Source organism: Sorghum bicolor, chromosome 8 (genome assembly GCF_000003195.3).
Source record: "Sorghum bicolor cultivar BTx623 chromosome 8, Sorghum_bicolor_NCBIv3, whole genome shotgun sequence".
Taxonomy (NCBI): Eukaryota; Viridiplantae; Streptophyta; class Magnoliopsida; order Poales; family Poaceae; genus Sorghum; species Sorghum bicolor.
The window spans coordinates 44,829,250-44,852,155 of record NC_012877.2 but is presented as its reverse complement, the minus strand read 5'-3'; the positions used below and the strand labels follow the sequence as shown (position 1 = coordinate 44,852,155).

The following is a 22,906-nucleotide window of genomic DNA, read 5'->3' as shown; positions in this document are numbered from 1 at the left end:
CCGAACCAGGACCAAAGCATCACCTCTGAAAGTGAGCAACAGCCACCCTTGGGACGCGATCATCCATTTTCGTTTAGATCTAAAAAATTTTTGGATTTTGTTTGTATTTGATAATTATTATCAAACCATTAATTAACTAGGTTTAAAATATTTGTTTTATAAATTATAGATAAATTATACAATTAGTTATTTTTTATCTATATTTAATACTTTCGTAAGATTCGAAGAGACGAATAATCTTTAAAAGTTTTTAGATTTTCGGTATAAGGCCCTGTTTAGTTCTCCACCCAAAAATTTTTCGTTCATTCCATCGAATCTTTGGACACATGCATGAAACATTAAATGTACATAAAAAATAAACTAATTACACAGTTTGATTGAAAAACGTGAGACGAATCTTTTAAGCCTAGTTACTCTATGATTAGCCTTAAGCACATGTGCTAATGATAGATTAATTATGCTTAATAGATTTGTCTTGTAGTTTCCTGATGAGCTATGTAATTTGTTTTTTTATTAGTTTCTAAAACCCCTCCCGACATCCTTCCAACACATCTGATATGACATGCAAAAAATTTTTATCTCTAATCTAAACAGGGCCTAACTTTGGATTCTTCGAACGGACCATGAAGATCTTTCCGTTTGGAAAATCAATGGTCTTGTTTAGTTCACCTCAAAAACAAAAAACCTTTTCAAGATTCTTTATTGTATCGAATCTTGGGGCACATGCATAGAGCATTAAATATAGATAAAAAAATAAATAATTATACAGTTTACGAATCTTTTGAGTCTAGTTAACTGTGTAATTATTTATTTTTTTATCTATATTTAGTGTTCAATGCATATGCTGCAAGATTCGATGTGACGAGGAAGAGTGCTAGGCCGTTCGTGCTCAACGCATATACTGTAAAATTAAATATTTTAGGAAAGGCCTCGATGCTTGCCTGCAGAAGCAGATTCTTTACAGGTCCGTAGCAGTAGCCCTGCATCGTAGCACTACCTTTGGCCAGGCCTAAACCTTAGCCCTGCATCCACTGCATCGCTTCGCCTGCAGTCGCAGGCCGCAGCAAGCAAGCAGAGACGCAGAATTGCGTCGGGCACAGGCCGCAGCAAACAAAACACGAAAGGAAGAGGAGCAACCGAAGTGTGCAAGCCATCGCTGCTGCCTCTGCTTGTGAGGCGCATGGCGTGCGTGAGCCGGAGGCGGAGGGGCACCCACCATCCCCCTTCCTCCGTCCTCCATCCAGCCGGCCGGTTGAGTCTCCCTCACGCCACTGCGACTGCGACCGCGACCGCGACCCTCCCACACTCCACTCCTCGCCTTCCTCCTCCTCTCCTACTATAAATTGATCCCCGTCGTCTCCCTCCTCCCTCCCCCCTCCTCCCCCCTCAACTACGCACGCAAACGAAAAACTCCCCTCGATTGTGCGGGTGCGGCAAGTAACCCACCAGTCGTCCACCAACAACCCCGAGCCGTCAACCGTCCCCCCTGCAAAGATCGAGCCTTTTGTGCGTGTCGTGTCCACGCGCGCGGCGGCGTTAGTTGTCGTCAAGGAGCAGCGCGGGCGAGAGAAGGGGGTGAAAAAAACACTAGTTGTTGGTCGATTTGACCCAGGCGTGTGGTCTACTGCTACTGGTATTTGCTTCATTCGCATGCGATGGAGGTGAAGGATGCTGCGAAGCCGAGGCTGCCGCCGGGGTTCAGGTTCCGGCCCACGGACGAGGAGTTGATCGTTCACTACCTCCGGCGCCGCGCGCTGGCCTCCCCGCTGCCGCCCGCCGTCGACATCCCGGACGTCCGCATCCTGGCGCACGACCCTTCCGACCTGCTGCCCCCAGGTGAGTGAGTGAGCTTCGCGCGGCCACTCGACGGCAAACATATTTGGATCTCGCTCGGATTGGGGCTGATTGGGTGGTGATGGTGGCTGGCATGACAGGGTTCAGCGAGCAGGAGCGCTACTTCTTCACGTGCAAGGAGGCCAAGTACGTGAAGGGCCGGCGCGCCAACCGCGCCACGGGGGCCGGGTACTGGAAGGCCACAGGCAAGGAGAAGCCGGTGGCCGTGGCGGTCCCGGCGACTCGGGGCGGCCAGGGCCAGGCCGTGCTTGTGGGCATGAAGCGCTCGTTGGTGTTCTACCGGGGGAAGCCACCGACGGGGAGCAAGACGGACTGGGTTATGCACGAGTACCGGCTCGCGGGCGCCGGGCTCGCCCCGTGCCGCCGCGCGACAGCGCAGCAGGACGGCGACGGCGACGCGGCGGTGTCGCGGCCGGCCGAGGGCTGGGTGCTGTGCCGCGTGTTCCGGAAGAAGAAGGGCTCCGCCGCCGCCGCGAGGCCTGGCGACCGGAGCGACGGCGACGGCGATGAGGGCGAGGAGGCCGGCGAGAGCGAGAGCGCGGGCGCTGGCGGGCCGGGGTTCATCGACTTCTTCGCGCGCGCGGACGCGGCGGGGCGGCGGCGTCGCGCGGCGTCGCCCGTGGTGTCGAGCAGCTGCCTGACGGACGCGTCGCCCGAGCGGCAGCAGGGGCGGGAGCAGGAGACCACCAGCAGAGGCGCGTGATGACAAAGACAAGCGTCGGCTGGCGTGGCGTGAAGCAAGGCGGGCAGGCAGGCAGGCATCCAAGCAGAGCAAGCAAGCTAGAGAAAGAGGAAAGCTTTTGTTGGCCTGCATGAGCAAGCAGAGAAACTGTTGCAGTGCCTAATCTGGGCGTCAGTAGGAGTAAGTAAAGTCATTAGCAACGAGAGAGCAGCAGGGAGAGGAGAGGCCTGAGAGTCTTGAGCGTAGATGCTTGCTGAAACTAATGTAGCAGCAGTTCAGTTGTACTCCGTAGTAATGTATACCTACCGTATCGCCACCACCCTGATCAATCAAAAGTTCTCCGTCCATGTAGAGTGCCGCAAATCACAACTGACTCATCGTGCAATTTGGGTTGGCCTGGTAATGTCAATGTTCCCGCGCCTGTTGAAGAAGCAATTAAGCAATCAACGTCGCCAGTGGCGGGCAGCAGACGCAAACACACCAGTGTCTGGTACTGATAGCCATGCGTAATCTATTGCCGGACTTGCTTTTCTTTCTCTAATCGATGCCGTATACGTAGAATATAAAATATAATATGGCTCCGGCTTGGACTACTTGCAATCGATCTTCACTTGAAGTGCCCCTGCCAGCAGGGCAGGGCAGCGATTCACAAAACCGCGAGCCGCCAACCGTGGTGACGACGGGTGGAGGCTGGAGGGGGTTGGGATACCCGGGCAAGAAACCAGCAGTCCCCGGGTAGACGAAACGCAAGCGGATGGTGGCATGGTGCGTGCGCGCGGGGTTAGCGAGCTTGCTTGGGCGAGTCGGAGTCCAGTCCTCCACTGGGCAGTGGGGGCACTGCACCTGCCGAGTCGGGTTTCGTGCACAACGGATGGCGGTCAAACGTCATGGCGGGGCCTCTCGTCGACCGCTGGCGTGGCGTGGGCGAGCGACGGGACGGCCCCGGACGCGGACGGGCTCGGGGCTCATCTCGCTCGTCCCGGTCAAGAATATTTGTGCAGATCTCGTGTTGACCGCGCGGGGCGAAAGCAACCACATGCTGCACGGAACCGGGCGCCGCGCGGGGCCTACTACTGCGGCCGCTGTGCCGTGTGCAGGCAGCAGGCAGGCAGGATCGGGTCGGATGGACGCCATCATGCCGAGGGGACGGGGACGGGGACGGGGGTTCGTCCCCCCAGCTCGCTCATTTGCTGGCCGGATCGCTCAGTGCCCAACTCAAGCACGCACCTGCTCAAAAAGAAAAAAAAAAAGAAACTCAAGCACGCACGCACGCACGCACGCCACCTGCTGATGCTGCGGTTGCGTGGGCGTTTGGTGCACGAGCTGCAATTGCCAGTTGCGTTGCGCGCGCGGCCGGAGTGTGGGTGGTGCATGTTGATGGGATATAGGAGACGTCCGAAGTTTGCGGGGTTTGGCTGGCGCGTGGTAGAGCAATTCCATCCGTTCCGCCGCTTGTGTGTGTCCATCCGGGTTTTTTTTTTTTTCCCACGACATGTTAGGGCACTCACAATGCACTCAGTCTAAAGTTATTTATTACATCGAACAATGTGGACTTCGAGTCTAAATAAGACTTGGAGTCTTATTTTTTCTATCTCTTTATTCAATAAATATGCTGCCACATCAGCAAAATATCATAAATAGTATGTAATTAATTGTCTTGGACTCTGTGATAAAGTCTTGCATTGTGAGTGCCCTCATGCGCGCTGCCTATTTGAGTTTATCAGTTATTTAGAAGTATTTTTTCTAATAGTATTTTCTACTATGGCAACCAAACGAACTGCCGCTTGGCATGGTCTCCTGCAAACCAGCACGGTCAGTGCAACAAACCCCACATTCGTTAATGGTTAACCCTTCCCTTATTTTTCACTAACTCGATGAAATGGGCTCACCTGCTTTGATTCAAGGGCGGGTCATTTGCACTTGTCTCTCTCCCTAACCATCATTTGAGCACAACAAACCATTGTTCATCCTACTACTTCCTCTGTATTAAGAATAAAAGCATGTTAAGTAGGATTCAGATGAACAAATTGTTGTGAAATTTTGCATTCTAGCCCTTAGAAAGTGTAGGTGACACCACTAGAGAGTGTAATAATTGACGCAATATTCGAATGAAGCCAACAACAAGAGTAGCAATACAGATACGACCGTAATTTTATAGCACAATCAACAAACAACTTTTATTACATAGGTCTACATGCAAAGTAAATGCTACTCTCTCTGTCCAAAAAATATTCTCGCTTCCAAATAAGTTAGTATTTTTTAACTTTGACCAGTTATATATAAAAGAATATTAATATCTATAATATATAATTAGTATCATTAGATAGATCGTTAAATATACTATCGTAATAATTTTTTTGAAGATATAAATATTGCATATATTTTTCTATAAATCTAGTCAAAGTAAAAAACTGACCAACACGTATCCCATAACATTATTTATTTTGGTACAGAGGAAGTATATATTTCTCCATACCTATAAAGAAAGTCGTTTTAAACAAGGTTTAAGTCAAAAATTGAGAATATAAATCATGAAGTAACTTTTAAGTTATTGGTATGGAAATGTGAAAACCATATAAATAGATTTGTCTTGAAAAGTATTGTCATAAAAATATACATATACCATTTTTTGATAAAAAAATATAAAAGTATGGAGTCAAAATTAGACTTTAGAGACCGTGTTATTGTCCTAAACGACTTTCTTTATAGGTATAGAGAGAGTACTTAAAACAGTTAAAACGACATAAAATTTGAGACAAATGTTGGTATATGATTGGTACAAAGAAAGCTCGTACTGTCACAGCCCCTCTTCCATATTTCTCTCGCTCCACCCCCTGATCACGTTTGTTCTTCGTGTGGACTTGGATGCCAGACTATATTAAACCTTCTAATCACGTTTTGTGAGTAGGGTCGTTTTTTTATATATACTACAAAAGTTTGCGAAGAGAGGAAACGACTGCCAAGCAAAAACAACCAAGGCCTTGTTTAGTTTCGAAAAGTGAAAAAATTTCGGTACTGTAGCACTTTCGTTTGTTTGTGACAAATATTATTCAATTATGGACTAACTAAGATCAAAAGATTCGTCTCGTGATTTACAGCTAAACTGTGTAATTAGTTTTTATTTTTGTCTATATTTAGTGTTTTATGCATGTGCTAAAAAATTCGATGTGACGGGAAATCTTGAAAACTTTTTGGTTTTCAGGTGAACTAAACAAGGCCCAAGGGCGGAAAAGCAGGAAAGTCAAAACACCCGAGAGCTTCTGCAATGACTAAAATATACTCCGTACGCTACAAGTATCCTCACGAGTGGCCACACGCCCACACACCACGCACCTCTGCGTTCCCCCAAACAGCCGTGATCTCCCAGGAGAGCTCAGCGCCCTTCTCAGCTCGACAAAATCAAAGAGACGACGCCCCCTGTGCCGTGCAATCCAGGTAATCATGCCTGGTTCAGATGGCGAAATTTTTTGCATTTCGCTACTATAGCATTTTTGTTTGTGACAAATATTATTTAATTATAAACTAACTAGGGTCAAAAGATTCATCTCGCGATTTACAGACAAATTATGTAATTAGTTTTTATTTTTGTTTATATTTAATACTTCATGCATATATCGTAAAATTCGATATGACGAGAAATCTTGAAAAATTTTAAGAACTAAACAAGGCCTCAATGGCTCAATCAATCTCCCATAAAAGGAAGCGGGCTATTGGTTGGAGGGGCTCACGGGCATAATAAACTCTCGGCGCGGACACTTGTATGCATCCTGCACACAATTCGCATCCTGCAGAATCATCATCAGGTGGACCCTGCCGTGAATAAAAATATTCAAAACATGCATGATCATAAACAAACCTTAGAGCAAGTACAATAATGGACTTATAGTCAAGCTAATACTGATGTGGAGGAGAGAAGAGAGGAAAGAGATGATAGCTTACTCTTATGTAAGCACCAAGCTGGGCACGGATGCATAGGTAGTGGTGGGTCCAAATAATCAGTGTTGTGAGAAGTAATAGAAAAGAGAAAATGTTTTAGAGACAAGTATAAGACAACTTATGGTATAACTTAGCTCTAATCATTTGGCTTATAGCCAAGCACTTGGCTCTATTATTGACCTTGCTCTTAATAGAGATAACTGCATTGTTAAACCAGAAAGCAACACCAAGCAGGTAAGGCTGTCTCTAATAGAGACTATAGAGTTGACAAACGGGGACTCAAATGCAAAATGTGTCCTCCACGATAATTTAGCTGAAGGAAACACGCTCTAATAGAAGATGCATACAGGGAACCCATTTTGCATAGTGGATGAACCAGAACACAAAAGCACGTCGCCTCTCTCCGTGAAGCAAATCTAGCAGGTAAGCACCTCCCTCTCCTCTTTCTTCTCCCACTCCCACCAGCCATTTGCCTCGGTGCGCGCCGCTGGTTCCCACCTCCACCTAGATGGACCGAAGCAACGCGATGGCCTCCCCATGCAACGCGACACGCAAAGCCCCTACATAGGTGACGGCGAGGAGTGTTGTGGCATTTGCGTGGCCCCGACGAGGAATGGCGCCGCAAGAAAGGGCGGCTTCGAGGAGGAGGAGGAGGAGGGCGATGGGGGCAACGGGTGGAGCGGAGGCTGTGGACAGCGCTCGGACAAGACGGGGCTTCCTCATGGCAGGCCGACAGCTGGCAGGCTCGATGACGAAAGGAGGAGGGCGCCGCGGCGGCTTGGTTTCAGCAAACAAAGCTCTTGTGTCTGCTGTTGGGGAAGGCAGGTTATGGGTCAGACTCTTTTACTGTGCACAACGCAAATCGTCAAATGTGTCTTGTGTTTGGGTTGGGTCTATGGAGACCGTCTAAGGCCCTAGTTAGGCCCAGTTTAGATTGGAGATTGAAAATTTTTGGGTGTCACATCGGATGTGTCGGAAGGATGTCGGAAGAGATTTTTAGAAACTAATAAAAAAATAAATTACATAACTCGTCTGGAAACTGCAAGACAAATCTATTCAGCATAATTAATCTATCACTAGCACATGTGGGTTATTGTAGCACTTAAGGCTAATCATGGACTAACTAGACTTAAAAGATTGATCTCGTGATTTTTAACCAAACTGTGTAATTAGTTTATTTTTTATCTACATTTAATGTTCTATACATGTGTCTAAAGATTCGATGGGATGGATGAAAATTTTTCAGATGGAGAACTAAACAGGGCCTTAGATGGCTCTAAAATTTCAAAAGTTTATAAGATTCTCCATCACATCAAATCTTGCGGCACATGAGCATTCAATATAGATAAAAATAACTAATTGCACAGTTTGGCTGTAATTCGTGAGAGGAATCTTTTAAGCCTAGTAAGACCATGGCTGAATAATATTTTCCAAATACAAACGAAAGTGCTACAATGTCCCAATCAGGCCTTGTTCACTTCACTAAAAAATCAAAAAGTTTTCAAGATTTCCCGTCACATTGAATCTTGCGGCACATGCTTAGAGCATTAAATATAAACGAAAACAAAAATTAATTCCATACTTTGTCTGTAAATCGCAAGATGAATCTTTTGAGCCTAGTTAATATATGATTGGACAATAATTATCAAATAAAAACAAAAATGCTACGGTATCCTAAATCAATTTTTTGGAAACTTAAACAAGGCAGATCAACAGGCTTTAAAGAGAAAGCACAATGCGGCAACGAAGTAGTTCATAGGGAATAAAATACTCTCTATCACCTAATTGAGATATTGTAAAGGTAGTCTATATAGCAGTCTATAACAAAAAGTACTCATAGCTCTATTAACTACCCATAAGTAATAAAAAAATGATATTTTCTTTCTCTATGTTCTCTCTTGTCATGATACATAAGATGGTTGGAAAGAATAATTTTTAATCTTTAGTGAAACTTACTTTATAGATTACTTTGTTGACCAAATATTGTGATTAAATAATAATAATTATAGATTACTTATGTAAAGTCAGACTACTTAATCCGTAGTGGCCTCTGACGCCATGTGATTACTCTCTGTTCCTTTTAAATTGTCGTCGTTGGTGTACGTGCCATAAGTTTAACTTGATTTGTAGAAAAGACGTGCAACATTTGTATCTCTAAATAAATTTGTTAAAAAAATAGATTCAAAGATCTTTCTAGTGATACTAATTATATATTATAAATATTAATATTTTTAATATTTAATTATCAGTAGTTGTTTTTTGAAAACGCATGCGACAATTAAAAGTACGGAAGGAGTACACGTTTACCATCCCAGTGCGTCGTTTACATCTCGACGGCCGTGCCGTTATGGCATGGATCATCATGAAAAAAAAACCCCGTGGGTGAGGGTGGTGCGGTGGCAGAGCATCCTGAGAAGAGCAGTGATCATTCCCATCAAGTCATGGACCTGCCGTGAGCCCGTGACGCATGCATGCATTCGCTCCTGCCGATGTCTCGTCGCTTGCACCACCGTTTCTTTCTCGAAGCGGCCGCGGCCAGCAGTCAGCGTAACAGTGAAGCAGGAGCCCACACCCTGGCCTTGTAAAAAGAATTTACAAAACTTTTTAGACGTCGAATCTTAAGTCGAACATTAAATATAAAGAAAATCAATTATATAGTTTATCTATAATTAATAAAATAAATCTTTTAAATTTAATTAATTTATAATTAGATAATATTTATTAAATACAAACAAAATTAATATAGCGTCTATTTTAAAATTTTTTGGAACTAAACAAACTCCTGCATCGACGTGTACGTCATGCAAAGCTTCATGCGAAAACTAGCGGCTGGCTGGCTGGCGGGGTTTTGTATGTCAAAGCGCCCGCGGCACACGCAACGTCGATCGGAAAAAAAAGATGAGCCGGGCTCGATCGATGGCGACTCGCCGCTTTGGCACAGCGTTGACGACGAACGCGGTGACAAGGCTAAAGTGGAAAAGGGATCGTTTAAAGTTAAAAGGACCTTTTACTATTTTGTTTCAAGTAAAGAAAAGGGCCTTTTGGTATTGATTGATGATTATATATACATACTGATGATGACCAACACGTTTGCTCGTGTCGCATAATGTTTTGTCCTGCCTTTTTTTTAATCATTAACAAACAGAGGTCGATCGGATACCAAAGCAACCACACGCATTGGTGAGGTTTTATAACTACATGTTTGGTTGGAGATGTTAAAGTTTAACATAGTATTTTTATTTTATTTTAATTAATGCCTAATCATAGACTAATTAGGTTTAAAAAATTCATCTCGCAAATTATTCTCTAACTGTATTTTTAGATTCATAACTAGTTTATATTCAATATTTTATATATATGTTCAAATATTCGATTTGATATAAGTTAAAATTTAAGGCGAACTAAATGGGCTCTTATACTACCGACTTGTTCGGTAACTACAATATACTGGCTGTGACTTGCGAATAACCAGTCACGGCCTCAAGGAAAAAGGAAATAGTAGCCAGTTTATTAGTTCGCGTTTTCCATATTTCCAAATGATGGGAATTAAAGTATGCATGTGTTACATGTACGTAGCTTGTACGGCCGTGCTTTGTCTTTAGTTTGGCCGACCTCCTACGCTTCAGTGCTCTCTGCTCCAGGAGTCGTCGTCAGCTTCGTGAACCGCATCAGGCTGGTTTCGAGTAGTATGTAGCCAATCCAAAAGGACGACGAACCACCACCCCTGGGTGGCAAGTGGCAAAACCCTCGTCCTCGTGAATCACACACACTCCAAATAGAGAAGGGCGCAGCTACAGGCAGAGCCGGCACAAGAGCACCGTGCTACTAATTAAACTGCTAATAGTTAATTAATTGGCTTAGCAACCTGCAGACGCACCATGCATCCGGGCGGGGCAAAACATCGGTAGGCCAGGCAGGCTGCGAGCGAAAGCTACGGTTACTTGCAGCGCAGGGCAAGCGGCCGCGGCCACACACGAAAATTCTCGCGCTGGCCGACCAGACCAGGTCGGCCGGCCGGGCCGGCGGATTGCTTGCGTGCGGCCATGGGCTCGTCGTCGTCCACATACATACATACATATATATATATATATATATATATATATATATATATATATATATATATATACATATATATATATATATACATACATCCATCCATCTGCAAGCGCTGATGGTGGCACGGTCGCCGTCGTCGCCGACGGGGACGAGCGAATTGAATGCACGAATAAAACCTGCCTGCTGGTGCTGTCCGGCCGGCCAGCGCGGGGCCGGGCCGGGGCGCTGGATTGCTTGGAGGGGCATGCAGCGCGCTGCGCACGGCACGACACCCACCGCAGGCGCGGCACGCAACGTCTCTGGGATCGGTGGACGGACGTCGACCGGACCGCTTCAAGGTTTCAACGAAAGCGAACCTGTCTCTCGTCTCCGGCCGGCCCCTCTCTCGCCCCGTTTTGACCGGCCGCAACACCTGTGGTTTCAATTCCTTTTCTTTGTGGCTGTGTTCCGTGTGTTCGAAGTTGGAACTATAGGGTGGACGTCCTTTTCCGTTTCGGAACCGGAGTCCGGAGGGAACGAAACAGGGGAAGCAGAGCAACAACCGCCGTCAGCAATACCGCCTGTAGCTAGCTAGCTTAGCTAGCGAGGGCGTCAGGCGTGTCTGGGCGTGTGTGAATTCAACGGACCGGACTGCTGGGCTGCTTGAGTTCGAAGTCCCAGACAGTGTTATCACCATTTTTGCGCCGCAAAAACCCATATTTTGTTTGTTACTAGATTAATTACTGCAGAACTACAGCTACTAATTGTTATAAAACATGTTGTCAGCGGTTGAAACCTTTCTCTCTTCGTCTCTCATGATCAATATAGTAGATGAAAGTAGAAGAACAATTAGACACAAGATAGAGAGACTATTCTTTATTCCTCTGAATATTTGTGATTACAACGTAAAACTCTCACGTATATATAGTCCTCCCAAGGCCTAAGAGTTTTGGTAAGAGCCCACGTACAAACGGACTAGGATTATGATTCCTCCTTCTCTTTTCCTTCTAGGATCAAGTCCGTATGTTTTACAACACTCCCCCTTGGGCGATTACCACGATATGCACATGTCTTATTAAAAACTCCTCTGAATATTTGTGATTACAACGTAAAGCTCTCACGTATATATAGTCCTCCCAAGGCCTAAGAGTTTTGGTAAGAGCCCACGTACAAACGGACTAGGATTATGATTCCTCCTTCTCTTTTCCTTCTAGGATCAAGTCCATATGTTTTACAACACTCCCCCTTGGGCGATTACCACGATATGCACATGTCTTATTAAAAACTCCATCTGAAAACCCAATGGGAAAAAACGGTTCTTGAAGAAAGTAGTACATCACATTCGTTAATCGCATTGCACATGTTGTCTCGTTAAAAACTTTGTGTGAGAAACCTTCAAGTAAAAACTCACATAGGAAAAAAGAGTACAACATTTAACCTTCGTGGTCATATATATTCAGGATATTCTATTCTTCATGAATAGATATTTATCTTCATAATTTATGCATAAACTTCAATGTTTTAGCAAGTATGATCTACTTGATCTTTGTAATTATAGTGGTTTATTCAATGAAAATATGCTCCCCCTCATAATGCCAAATTTTGAACTTTATTGTTTTAAATCACACTGTTCACCAATGTGTGCTTAATTAATGGTATGCAGTACCATAATACTATATCTTCCAAAAGTTGGCACATAATTCTTCTATGAATTATATGGGTATAAACAAGAGCAATATGCTTCATGTATAAATGACCACTTATTAGTTGTGCAAAACAAACAAAAATTATCCTTCAGGGTAATAAATCCTTTCAGAGGGTTATTGGGTAAATAACTTATAATATTTAATATCTTCTAGATATTACATCAAACTTTTAATTCTTGTTTAGTAGATTTTAAATATATATTCTACAAATCTTTCAGATTTTGATTATACCACTAAACAATAAATCCAGTCTTGCATTTGGCATTTAGGGGATTCAATAACCAAAATCACCATTATTCTTATACCTTCTATGGTATTTAGAGGATATCAGAACTTTATTGCTAGCTTTATAATATACACTTTCTGAGTGTTTGTATGATATCTTCATGATATTTAGAATTCCTCATTTTATTTCTTCTCGGGTCTATATTCACTTCAGGGATTAATGGTGTTTTTCAAGAATCGACTGGTAAATCCTTCATGGATTAAATCCTTCAAGAATGTTCTCATTTTTATTGAATAATATTTCTCTTATATGAGAAATATTCTCTAGTATATGAGAGTTTATTATGTGATATACATAATGAGATAGTGTTATTCACTACAAAGTCATTCAATGACTATTCCTTCTAGGACATGCTCTTCTTGAGACTTCAATATTCATTTAGAAATATATTATTCCACCTTAGAGTTTTTAATACTTAGTATGAGATTTAATTTTCATATGTTGCGATTTCTGTTCTTCAGAAACTATATGCATGGATTTTCAGAATCCCCTTTACTAACCGCATATTTCATATTTATTTATTTCATTTGCCAGAGATATTGTAGAACATTTAATTCTTCTTAGTAGGAGATTCAACCTCAATTACTTTCTTTGTTGACCCGATATAATCGCTTCAAGCGACTTTGCCATGGACTTTGTTTTCCGGATCTGGGTTCTCATAAGAGAAACATTTGCAATTATAGAGGTAGCATTGTCGACAACTTATTTTCTCCCAATACTCTCACAATTTGAGATTATCCTATCTCTTTGTCATTTTCTAAACAAGAGATAATTTATTGTTCTGCATACCCAACACTATGATGTGCGCGCTTAGTGTGTTGGATTTCATCTTCATGATGATCCTCTTCATGAGGTGCCTAACCTTCTTCATGAGGTGTTCTCTTCATAAGTATGGATGAGTTTATTTTTATTTCATTTGACAAGTATACACTAAACTAGAATCCACAGGCGTTCCCGTAGATTTTAGCTTTATAGTATACATATTTAGTTTACTACTAGTAAACATAACTTTTTGTTTATAACTTCAAATTACTCCTCTCATTTTAAAAAATATCTGGCATATGCTCTGCTTCATGCTTCACAAGAGCATTAGTCAAACTATTATTTGATTTAGTGTGTGATAATATTCTTGCTTCAAGCTTCAAAGAATATTTTCTCTTAAGATCATTTTCCTTCTATGAAAATAATATATTGCATTCAACATAGGATTTCTCTCCCCCTAATGCCAATATCATATCTTTAATAGCATACTTCAAAAGAAATCCCCTATGATGGGCTTAAAATAATTCAAATTAATGTATCTCCAACTACAAGTGGATGCCCATTCATATATGATATGATAAAATTTTATGTGAAATATTCACGCACATATTTAGATATGGGAGTTATTATACATTATATGCAGTGAGCTAGAATTCAGAAAGTGCACTTAAGAATATTCAACATTCTACAAAATCAAGGATATTCTCCCCCTGATTTGCACATATCATAGTTTATAAAACTATTTTATTATCTAGCTTCTTTATTCTTTAGCCTAAAATTTGATCCAAGTACTGATACATAATGGACCATATACTTCAAATGTATAAAATACGCAACATTCAAAATTACACGAAATTTCTTCAAGAATTTTCTAATTGCCATTAATGCAATATCCCCAAATGCCTTTTCTAAATAAATCCCAAATCGTTTAAGCATGTTATCCACCATATTAATTCCACAATAATTCATCCCTTCAAATTGGGTTACTCCTCCTTAGATAAAATCTTAGATTTACTACTACCTAATCATATATGTGGGCTAGAAAATCAAACTGAAGGACAAAGGAGAGGACAAGAAGGGAAGGATGGTGGTGGCCGCTAGGGCCAGGCTCACCAACAAATTGAAGGGGCACCATGTAGGATAGTAGGAGGATGGATTTGGGTGGCTCACATCCAAAAAGACATTTGCTATCGATCGTGTGGTAATTCCCCGTTTACAGCGCCATCGTCGTACCAACACACTATGTCCACTCTTTCCCCACGCTATAGTAGCCTCGGGCGAATCCTCCTTCCTCTGTCAATACGTCGGCCCCGTCTCCTCCGGTGGCCCTCTGGTCGCTGGAGAAGAGAGAGGTGCTTGACTCCTTGGCGGATGGTCTGTGTATAGCTGTAGGTCTAGATCTTCGTGTGTTTGTGTCTCGGCGATGGCGCCACTGTCACCTAGGGTTAGGGTTTCCCTCTGAGCATCTTCGGCGATGGCGGCTGTTGACGGTAATTATACACCATTTTCCACTATCATAATCCGTCAACTAAAGACTTATTTCGGGGAGAAAACAACCAAATAAGTAGTAACATAGGCACGATTGACTTGGTTCCACATGTACATGTTACTATTTGTCTACAGGCACTAGAACCGGTGTTTTTTATGGATCCACATAAAGGAACCGAAGCAACCAATATGAGAGACCTACACCATGACATGTGGGGACACTAGATGAAGCAAGGTGTGCTAACCCTGTCATAGGGGGGTCAGGCGACCCTCTCATGGTGGGCGGTCACCTGACACTTCACCTCACTGACGTCAGCAAGCTTCTAGAAGATTGGAACTAGGCCCACCTGATGAGGACATCGCCACGCTGGACATGTCTACACCGTCGTCTTTCCTAAGTTGCAACTCATCTCCAACTCAGCTACCACATCACTCTCGGATTCAACAGACACGTCGTCAATGTTTCGATCATAACTTCTTCATACGACATCAAAACGGGGTGATCTTGGACATGTTGGAAAGGGGACGACGACGGCGTCATTTTGGATATAGTCCCAGTTCCAGATCTCCTGTGGATTAATCTATTTGACTACGACAAGGTGCTGTGTCACCTATTTTGGGCCAACTTGGCCATGTATCGATTCGGGCCTTAAGCCCATGTTGTGGGCGTCTTCCATAGTAGCCCTTCAACCCTAGGACGCCTCTCTTTTATATTCCACACAACCATCACTGTTTAGAATTTTTGTTTAGAGTTTAGTTTTCCATTGAGAAACTGAATCGTTCATTGTAACTGTTGTGACAAATCTTTTTATAGTGATCCAAGGCCCCCGTTCTTGATCTCCTCCCCTATGTCGGTTAGTCCTTTAGAACCAAGTTCATGAACTCTCTTTTGATATTCGCGTCATTCATATTTGCAATTTCAGATTGCGTGTTTATACCTTCTTGCTTGTGTTCTTCGATTTGCTTGCAGAAAAAGCCTTCTTGGTGAGGTCAATCATGTTATGCTTGGTTGATAACCAACAGAGCAGTGGTGTAACAGTTGTAGGGTTCAAATCGTGTCTGATTTGAAGCTAGATCGCCAACGTTGAGATCTCCACCTATGGAACTTTCCTGTTACCTCTTGGAAGATCGAGCTTGTACCTCATCAATTGGTATAAGATATTTTAGGTTTACCATGAGGTATAATATTGTTTGCCTTAGATTCATATTTGTTCATTACCTAGAGTCCACAAAAAGCCCAAAAATATTTCAATTTCCGGTGCCTAGTACCCGTTGTGCCTTGCAATTTTATTTTCAGATTTGCTTTGTTGAGTTTGTGTCCGTGGTTGAGTCTAGTTGCTGGTTTCAATGGTGTTTGTCATCATAGTTCAATTGCACCATTGTTGTTCTTTGTTTCCACCGCTATCCCATCCATTGCTCCCATACAACAAGTCAAAGCCACCATATTACTTGACTTGTCCCGTGTTGACGGTGGATAAGCTATAAAATCCACACATGAAAACACCGTCAACAGGCCGGAAATAGTGGAAGAATGGCATAGCATAGGCATCTTTTATCACTAAGAGATTCCACTTGTGCTCTAAGTATTTGGATGCAGATACACTTACATTTGGGGGAAAATGAGCTCTTGGACCCACCAAGTCCTGGTCGGCCGACCTACACTTGGGGTGGTCCAGGTGCTGGCTCAATTCCAGGATCCTAAGGCAACACATTCAAGTCCATCTCGACCCTCAGATCACACTTGTGTTTCTGTTCAAGGGTGAAAGGTGGAGGTACAAGGATCCATGGACCCACCAGAAGAACCAGACTGAAGAAGAACACAAGACACACTCCATGACACATGGGGACAACAATGGAGCAAGGCTGGTGGGCCCACCTCACCAAATCTTGGTCGGCCGACCGGCCTTTGGTGGGTCCCACCTGCCAGCTCCACTCCACCAACCTCGAGGACCTTCTAGAAGGCTCAGGGTGGCCCCACCTCTCAAAATATCAGGTCGACCAACCTATGATGTGGGCCCACCTAAGGTCGGTTACACTCCACTGACTTTGGCAACACGTGCAGATGATCTTGGACGTCCATCTAAGGCGGTTCCAATGACGGTTTATCCAAGGGTGGAAAAGCGGGAAGCACACGGATCGCTGACGTGGCACCCCCTCTACTCCCCCTACAAATAGAGGCTGCATCCACCCTCTCTAGAGAAGGTGTGTTCCAATTTAGCTCTAGCTTTGCAGTTGTAAGTGTTAGTGTTAGTCTAGTGTGGGAGTTAGAGTTGAGTCGAGCGAAGCTCGGAGTCTCCGGAGTCATCTTCTGGAGAGTCTGGTATTCCTCTTTACCTTTTCTCTTGTAAGACTTTGAGTATTTACTATATTTACTTTTCCTTTAATTTTCTCAGTATTTACTTTCAGTATTTACTTAGTGCAATATTCTATTGTAGTGTCCTAGTCTGTCTTATAGTAGTTATATACTAGCTAAGTTAGTCTTAAGTGCTTGGGTTATTTTCTCTACCGGTAACATGGTGCTTGGACTAGGTCGTATACTTAGTCTAAGTAGTAGGAGTTAGCATAAGCGTGGTGCTTAGACTAAAGCCTGCCCTTGAATACCACCATATCAAACGTGATAGCGGGCGGCGGCGAAGCGTGATAGGCCTCTGCTTCCTAGTAGGTTCTATTCATGTCGGGTACAGTTTGTAGGCACCCATAAGAAACGGGTCCACTTGGATAGGAGTTTTGTCCTCCTACTGCAGTTGACTTCCAACAAACAAGCAGTTAAGTTTAGCGACGTTAGTGTGTGTTCGCTACTAGATTAGATTTGTTCACAGGAGTAAAGTTAGAGTCATAGGAGTCTTTTCTCACTCGTTGTCCTCCCACCTAGCTACACTACACTAGTTATCTTAGAGTTATCCAGAACCACATCAACCTTCCTCTACGTCTTCGTTAGCTCACTACCTTAGTTGATCCTAGCTGGGATAGGATTTCTCTTCCTTGCTATCTCCTCTAGCACGCTTTCCCTTGGATGAACTATAAATCACGGCACCGCGGATACTCACCACGGTCGAAGTGCTACATCGGTATCTGTGCGCTTGCAGAGTTACCCCTAGTACATCTTGCGTTATCGCTAGAGCTTAGCGTTGCTTAGCATTTCTAGAGCCGTTGCTCAGGGTAGCCTGACAACCTATCCTAGTAACAGCTCAGGCTTGCATTTAAGCAGTGCTGGTTAGGCGCCACCATTTCTAGATACTTGTCACATCTTACTCTAGCCGGTGTGCACTAAGATTTGCCAACAATGGGTGCCACACATCCGCTCACAAGATAGAGATCCACCAAGCCACGATCAACCCACTAGAGTAGCCAATTGCAATCTCCTACGGGGAAGGCTCAAGAACCCCACACAAATCACTTGGTGAGGCTCAAATAATCTCCAATCATGATCTCAACACTTTCGCTGCTCCAAGCCATCTAGGATGTCAAGAAACATCCAAGAGTAACAAGAAATCCACAGCAAACTCAAAGATCAAGTGCCACTAGATGCAACTCTCAAAGCAATACACTTGAATCTCACTCAATCTCAATAAGATTAGCAATCAAGCAAGGAGATGAGTGAAAGGGTAGTTCTCTAGCTCAAAGTATGCCTCAAGTATTTAGATGTGCAAGCCAGAAGCCCCCAAAGCCGACCACCTTCTATTTAAGGAGGCCACCCCAACAACTAGTCATTAGGGGCAACTGCAGGGCATCACACGCTCTGACACCACCCTATCGGACGTGGTAGAGTGTCCGACGCTCGCCTGTGTAATACATGATTTTAAGGACAAAACTAGATATACACCATATGTGAGTCTTAGAGGTCAAATCTCACATATAGCTACAAATAAGGGGTAATATCAAAAGACAATGTATAAATTATATAACGTACATAATAATTCAGAGATAACCTTAGGCAGCAAACAATGGAAGGTACTCCAACTTTGGGTATTAACTTCTCTCTACAGGATCCAACTAACTGGTTCATCACAAGCCTAAACTTCTCTTGAAGTGTGGGGGGAATAGCAAGAGTGAGTCCATATCGAACTCCACAAGTATAGCAACTAGATTGCATAGATCCCACAATCTTATGATCAATGTGACATAAATAATGTATAGCATAAAACAATAAATAATGAACATGTTAACATAACAAGAATCATCATCCTTAATGTAAAAGTCCTCAAGGCCGCTCTTGACCGTGAGCACGGCTAGTATGCTAGTTTCACAAACACTCTACAGAGGTCGTGCATCTTTACCCATGAGTCATGATTTATCCTTTCACCCAAGGTAGCTAATCTCTTAACCCCCTTCCAAGAGAGGTTGGCAGGGATCACTATGAAGTCTTTCAAAGGTTCATCTAACAAGTTAGGGTCGCTAGGTTTCATTAGTCGGTCCGTGTGATTCTGCTATCCCCCATTTGCGCCACACGGGTAACTGCTAATGAGCTAGAAAAGTGACTCATACTTGACTAAAGCTAGAGCCATTATAGCCCTCATGGTTGCACTTCAATCCCAGGTAACCACTTAGAGACAAATCCTCAAGTTGCTAAAAAGTCATTTTTATCGTTTGTTGCTTAAACATTAATCAAGTCACTAGATCATGGTCATAGAAAGAAAAACCCAATTGCTATACTTGCCTTGATCCAAGTTTCTTTGCTGTTTGTATGTTCTAATCCTAGGCGTTGATCTAGAATCGGATGGCTCAGAGAGGTTGGGAGTGATTCGGCCGGCCGGCGGCAAGTCCAGACGGCGGCGCCATGGTCGGAGGAGGGTAAAGCTCACCAGAGTTCAAAGATCTAGCGATTCCAACCATCCTAGGTCGAAAGAAAAACACCGAGAGGTAGAGGAGGACTTCGTGAACTCACCCAAGTCAAAATCAAGGACAGGGACGGCTTGTAGAGGCCGTTCGACTTAGGATGGCAAACGGGCGAGCTTCTGCACACCATGGCCAAGTTAGCGAGCAACCAAAGCAATAGAAAGAGAATAAAAGGGGTTCTAAAGCGTCATTACCAACTTGTGAAGCTCGGTAAGCGGTTGTAGATGGTTCAAGGGCAGTAGAAAGCAAAGACCACGGCGATGGCGGTTGCTTGCGACTCGGCGAGATCTAAATGATGGCGGGGCAAGGTGGATAGGGCTCCTTAGTTGAGCTAGATTCTAAAGATCACAGGGAAGATTACAAGGCTTTTAAGGGGGTCAATCGTGCACATGAGGCAGTAATCCTGGGGAAATCTGGATTTGGAGGCCGCCTTCCGAAGTCCTCCTCGGCCACGGCTTAGGGAAGACGATGGAAACGACGGTGGAAACGCTGACGGGTGGGGCCGAGTAATCAGTGAGTGAAAGGGGAAAGGAAGAGGGAAGCACGCGAGTTGGGCCGACTAGGCCGAGGCGGAAGGGGAGCGGGATGGTGCCGAGATGGGCCTTAGCTGGCTGCCAGGCCAAAACAGGGAGAAGAAACTTTCTTCTATTTTCTTTTTTTTCTTTCCAAAAAACCATTTCAAGTTATTTTCAAAGCCTTTTCAAATCCATTTAAAATCAGTTTGACATATTTTGAACTTTGCTCAAATCCACATAGTACTGTAAAACATATGAACCATCATGAATGCTCAACATGTTACTAAATTCCTATAATGAATTTTTAATTTAATGAAAAATATTATTTTCCCTATATTCCATGAGCACAAAAATACAAAATAAAATCATTTTTCACCTATTTCAAAAGTTGTAAATTTTCAGGTGTTACAATTCTACCCCTTAAAATGAATCTCGTCCTCGAGATTCGATAGAGGCACGGATCCTATGAGAGAACCGGAAAAAGATCTTGATAACTGTTTCAACTTTACAACTTTCATACCAAAAGTAAACACTTATGTCTCACAGTCATGACTTGTGAACAAAACTTCCATTGAGCGAATATTATCCATAATTAACCAAAGTCCATCTTAAATTCTAACTTTTTGACTTACAACTCAAAGACATGATAACTTAGCATGGATTTGCCTCCTCAGGTAAGAGTGGACCACCGTGATATTCAATTCTTTTCTCCACTGGGTACCATAGATCACTCCTTTGTGTGCGCACAACCATCCATTGCCAAGAACCACAGGGATATCGAGTGACTCTAAAACAACGAGGTTTACAGTGAAGTTTTCCTTGTTTATGACAAGACTGATATTTGAGAAAATCTGATCTGCCTGTATTTCTCCCACTGGGTTTGAACTAACAAAGGCTTCCTGGTTGGACACTTCACCCTCTCGTTCTTCTTTACCATGTTGGTGGAAATGAAAGAATGCGAAGCACTAGGGTCAAACAGAGCAAAAACTAGCACTGAGTCTACTTGAATATAGCCTCCCACCACTTTGGTGGCTCCTTGAATGTTATGCCTATCCAAATTGCTCAGTCTTCTGTTAACATAGTTTCTTTGCACCTTACTTCCATGAGCAGGCTTCTTACGGCTTTTCCTCTTTCGCTTCCGTCGTTGTGGATTCTGATTTGATTCACTTCCAACTCGCTCTTCAATATTATTATTTTGATAATACTTAGCTTCATCATACTCATAACATCCTTCAAAGGCAGGATCATTATTCTCTTCCCACATATTAGTGAGAGGCATCATATTGGGCTTCTGATGCATGGGACACTTTGCTTCCTGGCATCATGTGACCCTCATTAGTAATATGAGCAAGGATAGACGATCATAAGATATCTCAGGAGACAATTATCACTTCAAGATTGATTAAGAAGGCATCAACATGTGATATCAGGGTACTACCCCCTTAAAATAAGATGGATCAGGGGACACTATGGACTAACTCTCATATTCCTTTTTAGACGCTACACATCATATAGTCTTTTAAATTTGTTGTACCGAGTCTCATGATCCAAGGTTGGTTTCATCAAGTTCCAATTATTAGTACCTTTATCACAGTTAAGTTGCTTCACTCTCACATCCCACATATAACTTCGTAAACTTTGGTGTCATCTGATCCTCATAAACATAACTCTCAATCCATGAGTATCAGCCATGACATATACCTCCATTGATATTAGCACACTCCAAATGGAATGATATCTTGAAACAAAACCAAACATACCAAGCACTTGATGTGCTCATAGATGATCCAGTCATTAACCAATACTTCTCCTTATAACTCTTTTAACTAGGCTACCCCCTTAAGAAAAGGTCAACTAGGAAATTTCAAAGGGTAGCTTGCATCCTCTTCTGAGTGATGTAACTATCATAAAGATCTTCTAATATCCAGGAGAAACTCATGTGCATAGGCAAGTACAAGTAATCTGAAATTCCTTGCAAGATGAAAAACACCAGCGTATTAAAATAACTATAACTCTTGTTCTGTTAATCCAATAGAGTTGTAACTTATACCGTTAGAAAACTTATGAAATTCCGTACAACTTTTATGTAGAAGACCTCCTTAGTTTCTGTATTTAAGCTTAGGTAAAACAACCAAACATAATATTCATCCTGACAAAATCTCAGCAAAGGTGCAGTAAATTACAGAAGTCATATCTCGAGCTACTTAACTCATATGGAGATGATCCTTACTTTTTTTGAAAGCTTAGGAAATCCTCTACAACTTTCGTATACAACTTTTTCCCAGATTCGGACGTTAAGTTGTCTGAAAATAGGAAATACCAAAACTGTCCAAATTTTCAAACAGAACAGAAACATCCAAGTGTAAATGTTATATCTCATGTTCTACTTATCCAATAATGCTCCAGCTTATACTGTTGAAAAGCTTAGTAAGTTGTCTATAACTGTTCTATAGGACACTTTTCCAAATTCTATAGTTATATTTGTCTAAAACAGTAAGCAACCAAAACTGGTCCAGGTTTTTGACAGCACAACAGTACCATCTTGTGATTTTCATAACTCCAATACCAAAATAGCTATGGGTGATTCTTGAGGTCAGAGAAAGGTATTGAAGTCCACTTTCACCCGGAATTTTCTCATGATTTTTTTGTCATCCCAGAATAGATATATAAACTGATAAAGAGAGGATACACCAGAAAGACAGGATAAGATGACAAGAGAAAACAAAAACCCAACTATTTATTTAATTAATCCTTATGTCTTAGACCTATAAACTAAATGAAACTATGGAGAAAACCCACAAGATCA

General features: G+C 42.9%; 1 protein-coding gene across 1 annotated transcript; it reads left to right on the top strand.

The window, feature by feature from the left end:
- Positions 1,350 to 2,899, top strand: LOC8063245 (NAC domain-containing protein 83). The gene is made up of 2 exons (XM_002443123.2): positions 1,350 to 1,836; positions 1,935 to 2,899. Exons 1-2 carry the CDS (start codon positions 1,656 to 1,658, stop codon positions 2,555 to 2,557), a joined length of 804 nt encoding a protein of 267 aa, XP_002443168.1. The 5' UTR covers positions 1,350 to 1,655; the 3' UTR covers positions 2,558 to 2,899.

What these genes read in the sequence shown, in the direction of transcription:
- LOC8063245 (XM_002443123.2), top strand. Translation starts at nt 1,656, where the DNA reads ATGGAGGTGAAGGATGCTGCGAAGCCGAGGCTGCCGCCGGGGTTCAGG. An exon ending in TTCCGACCTGCTGCCCCCAG is followed by an intron (nt 1,837 to 1,934) that starts GTGAGTGAGTGA and finishes CTGGCATGACAG; the next exon opens with GGTTCAGCGAGCAGGAGCGC.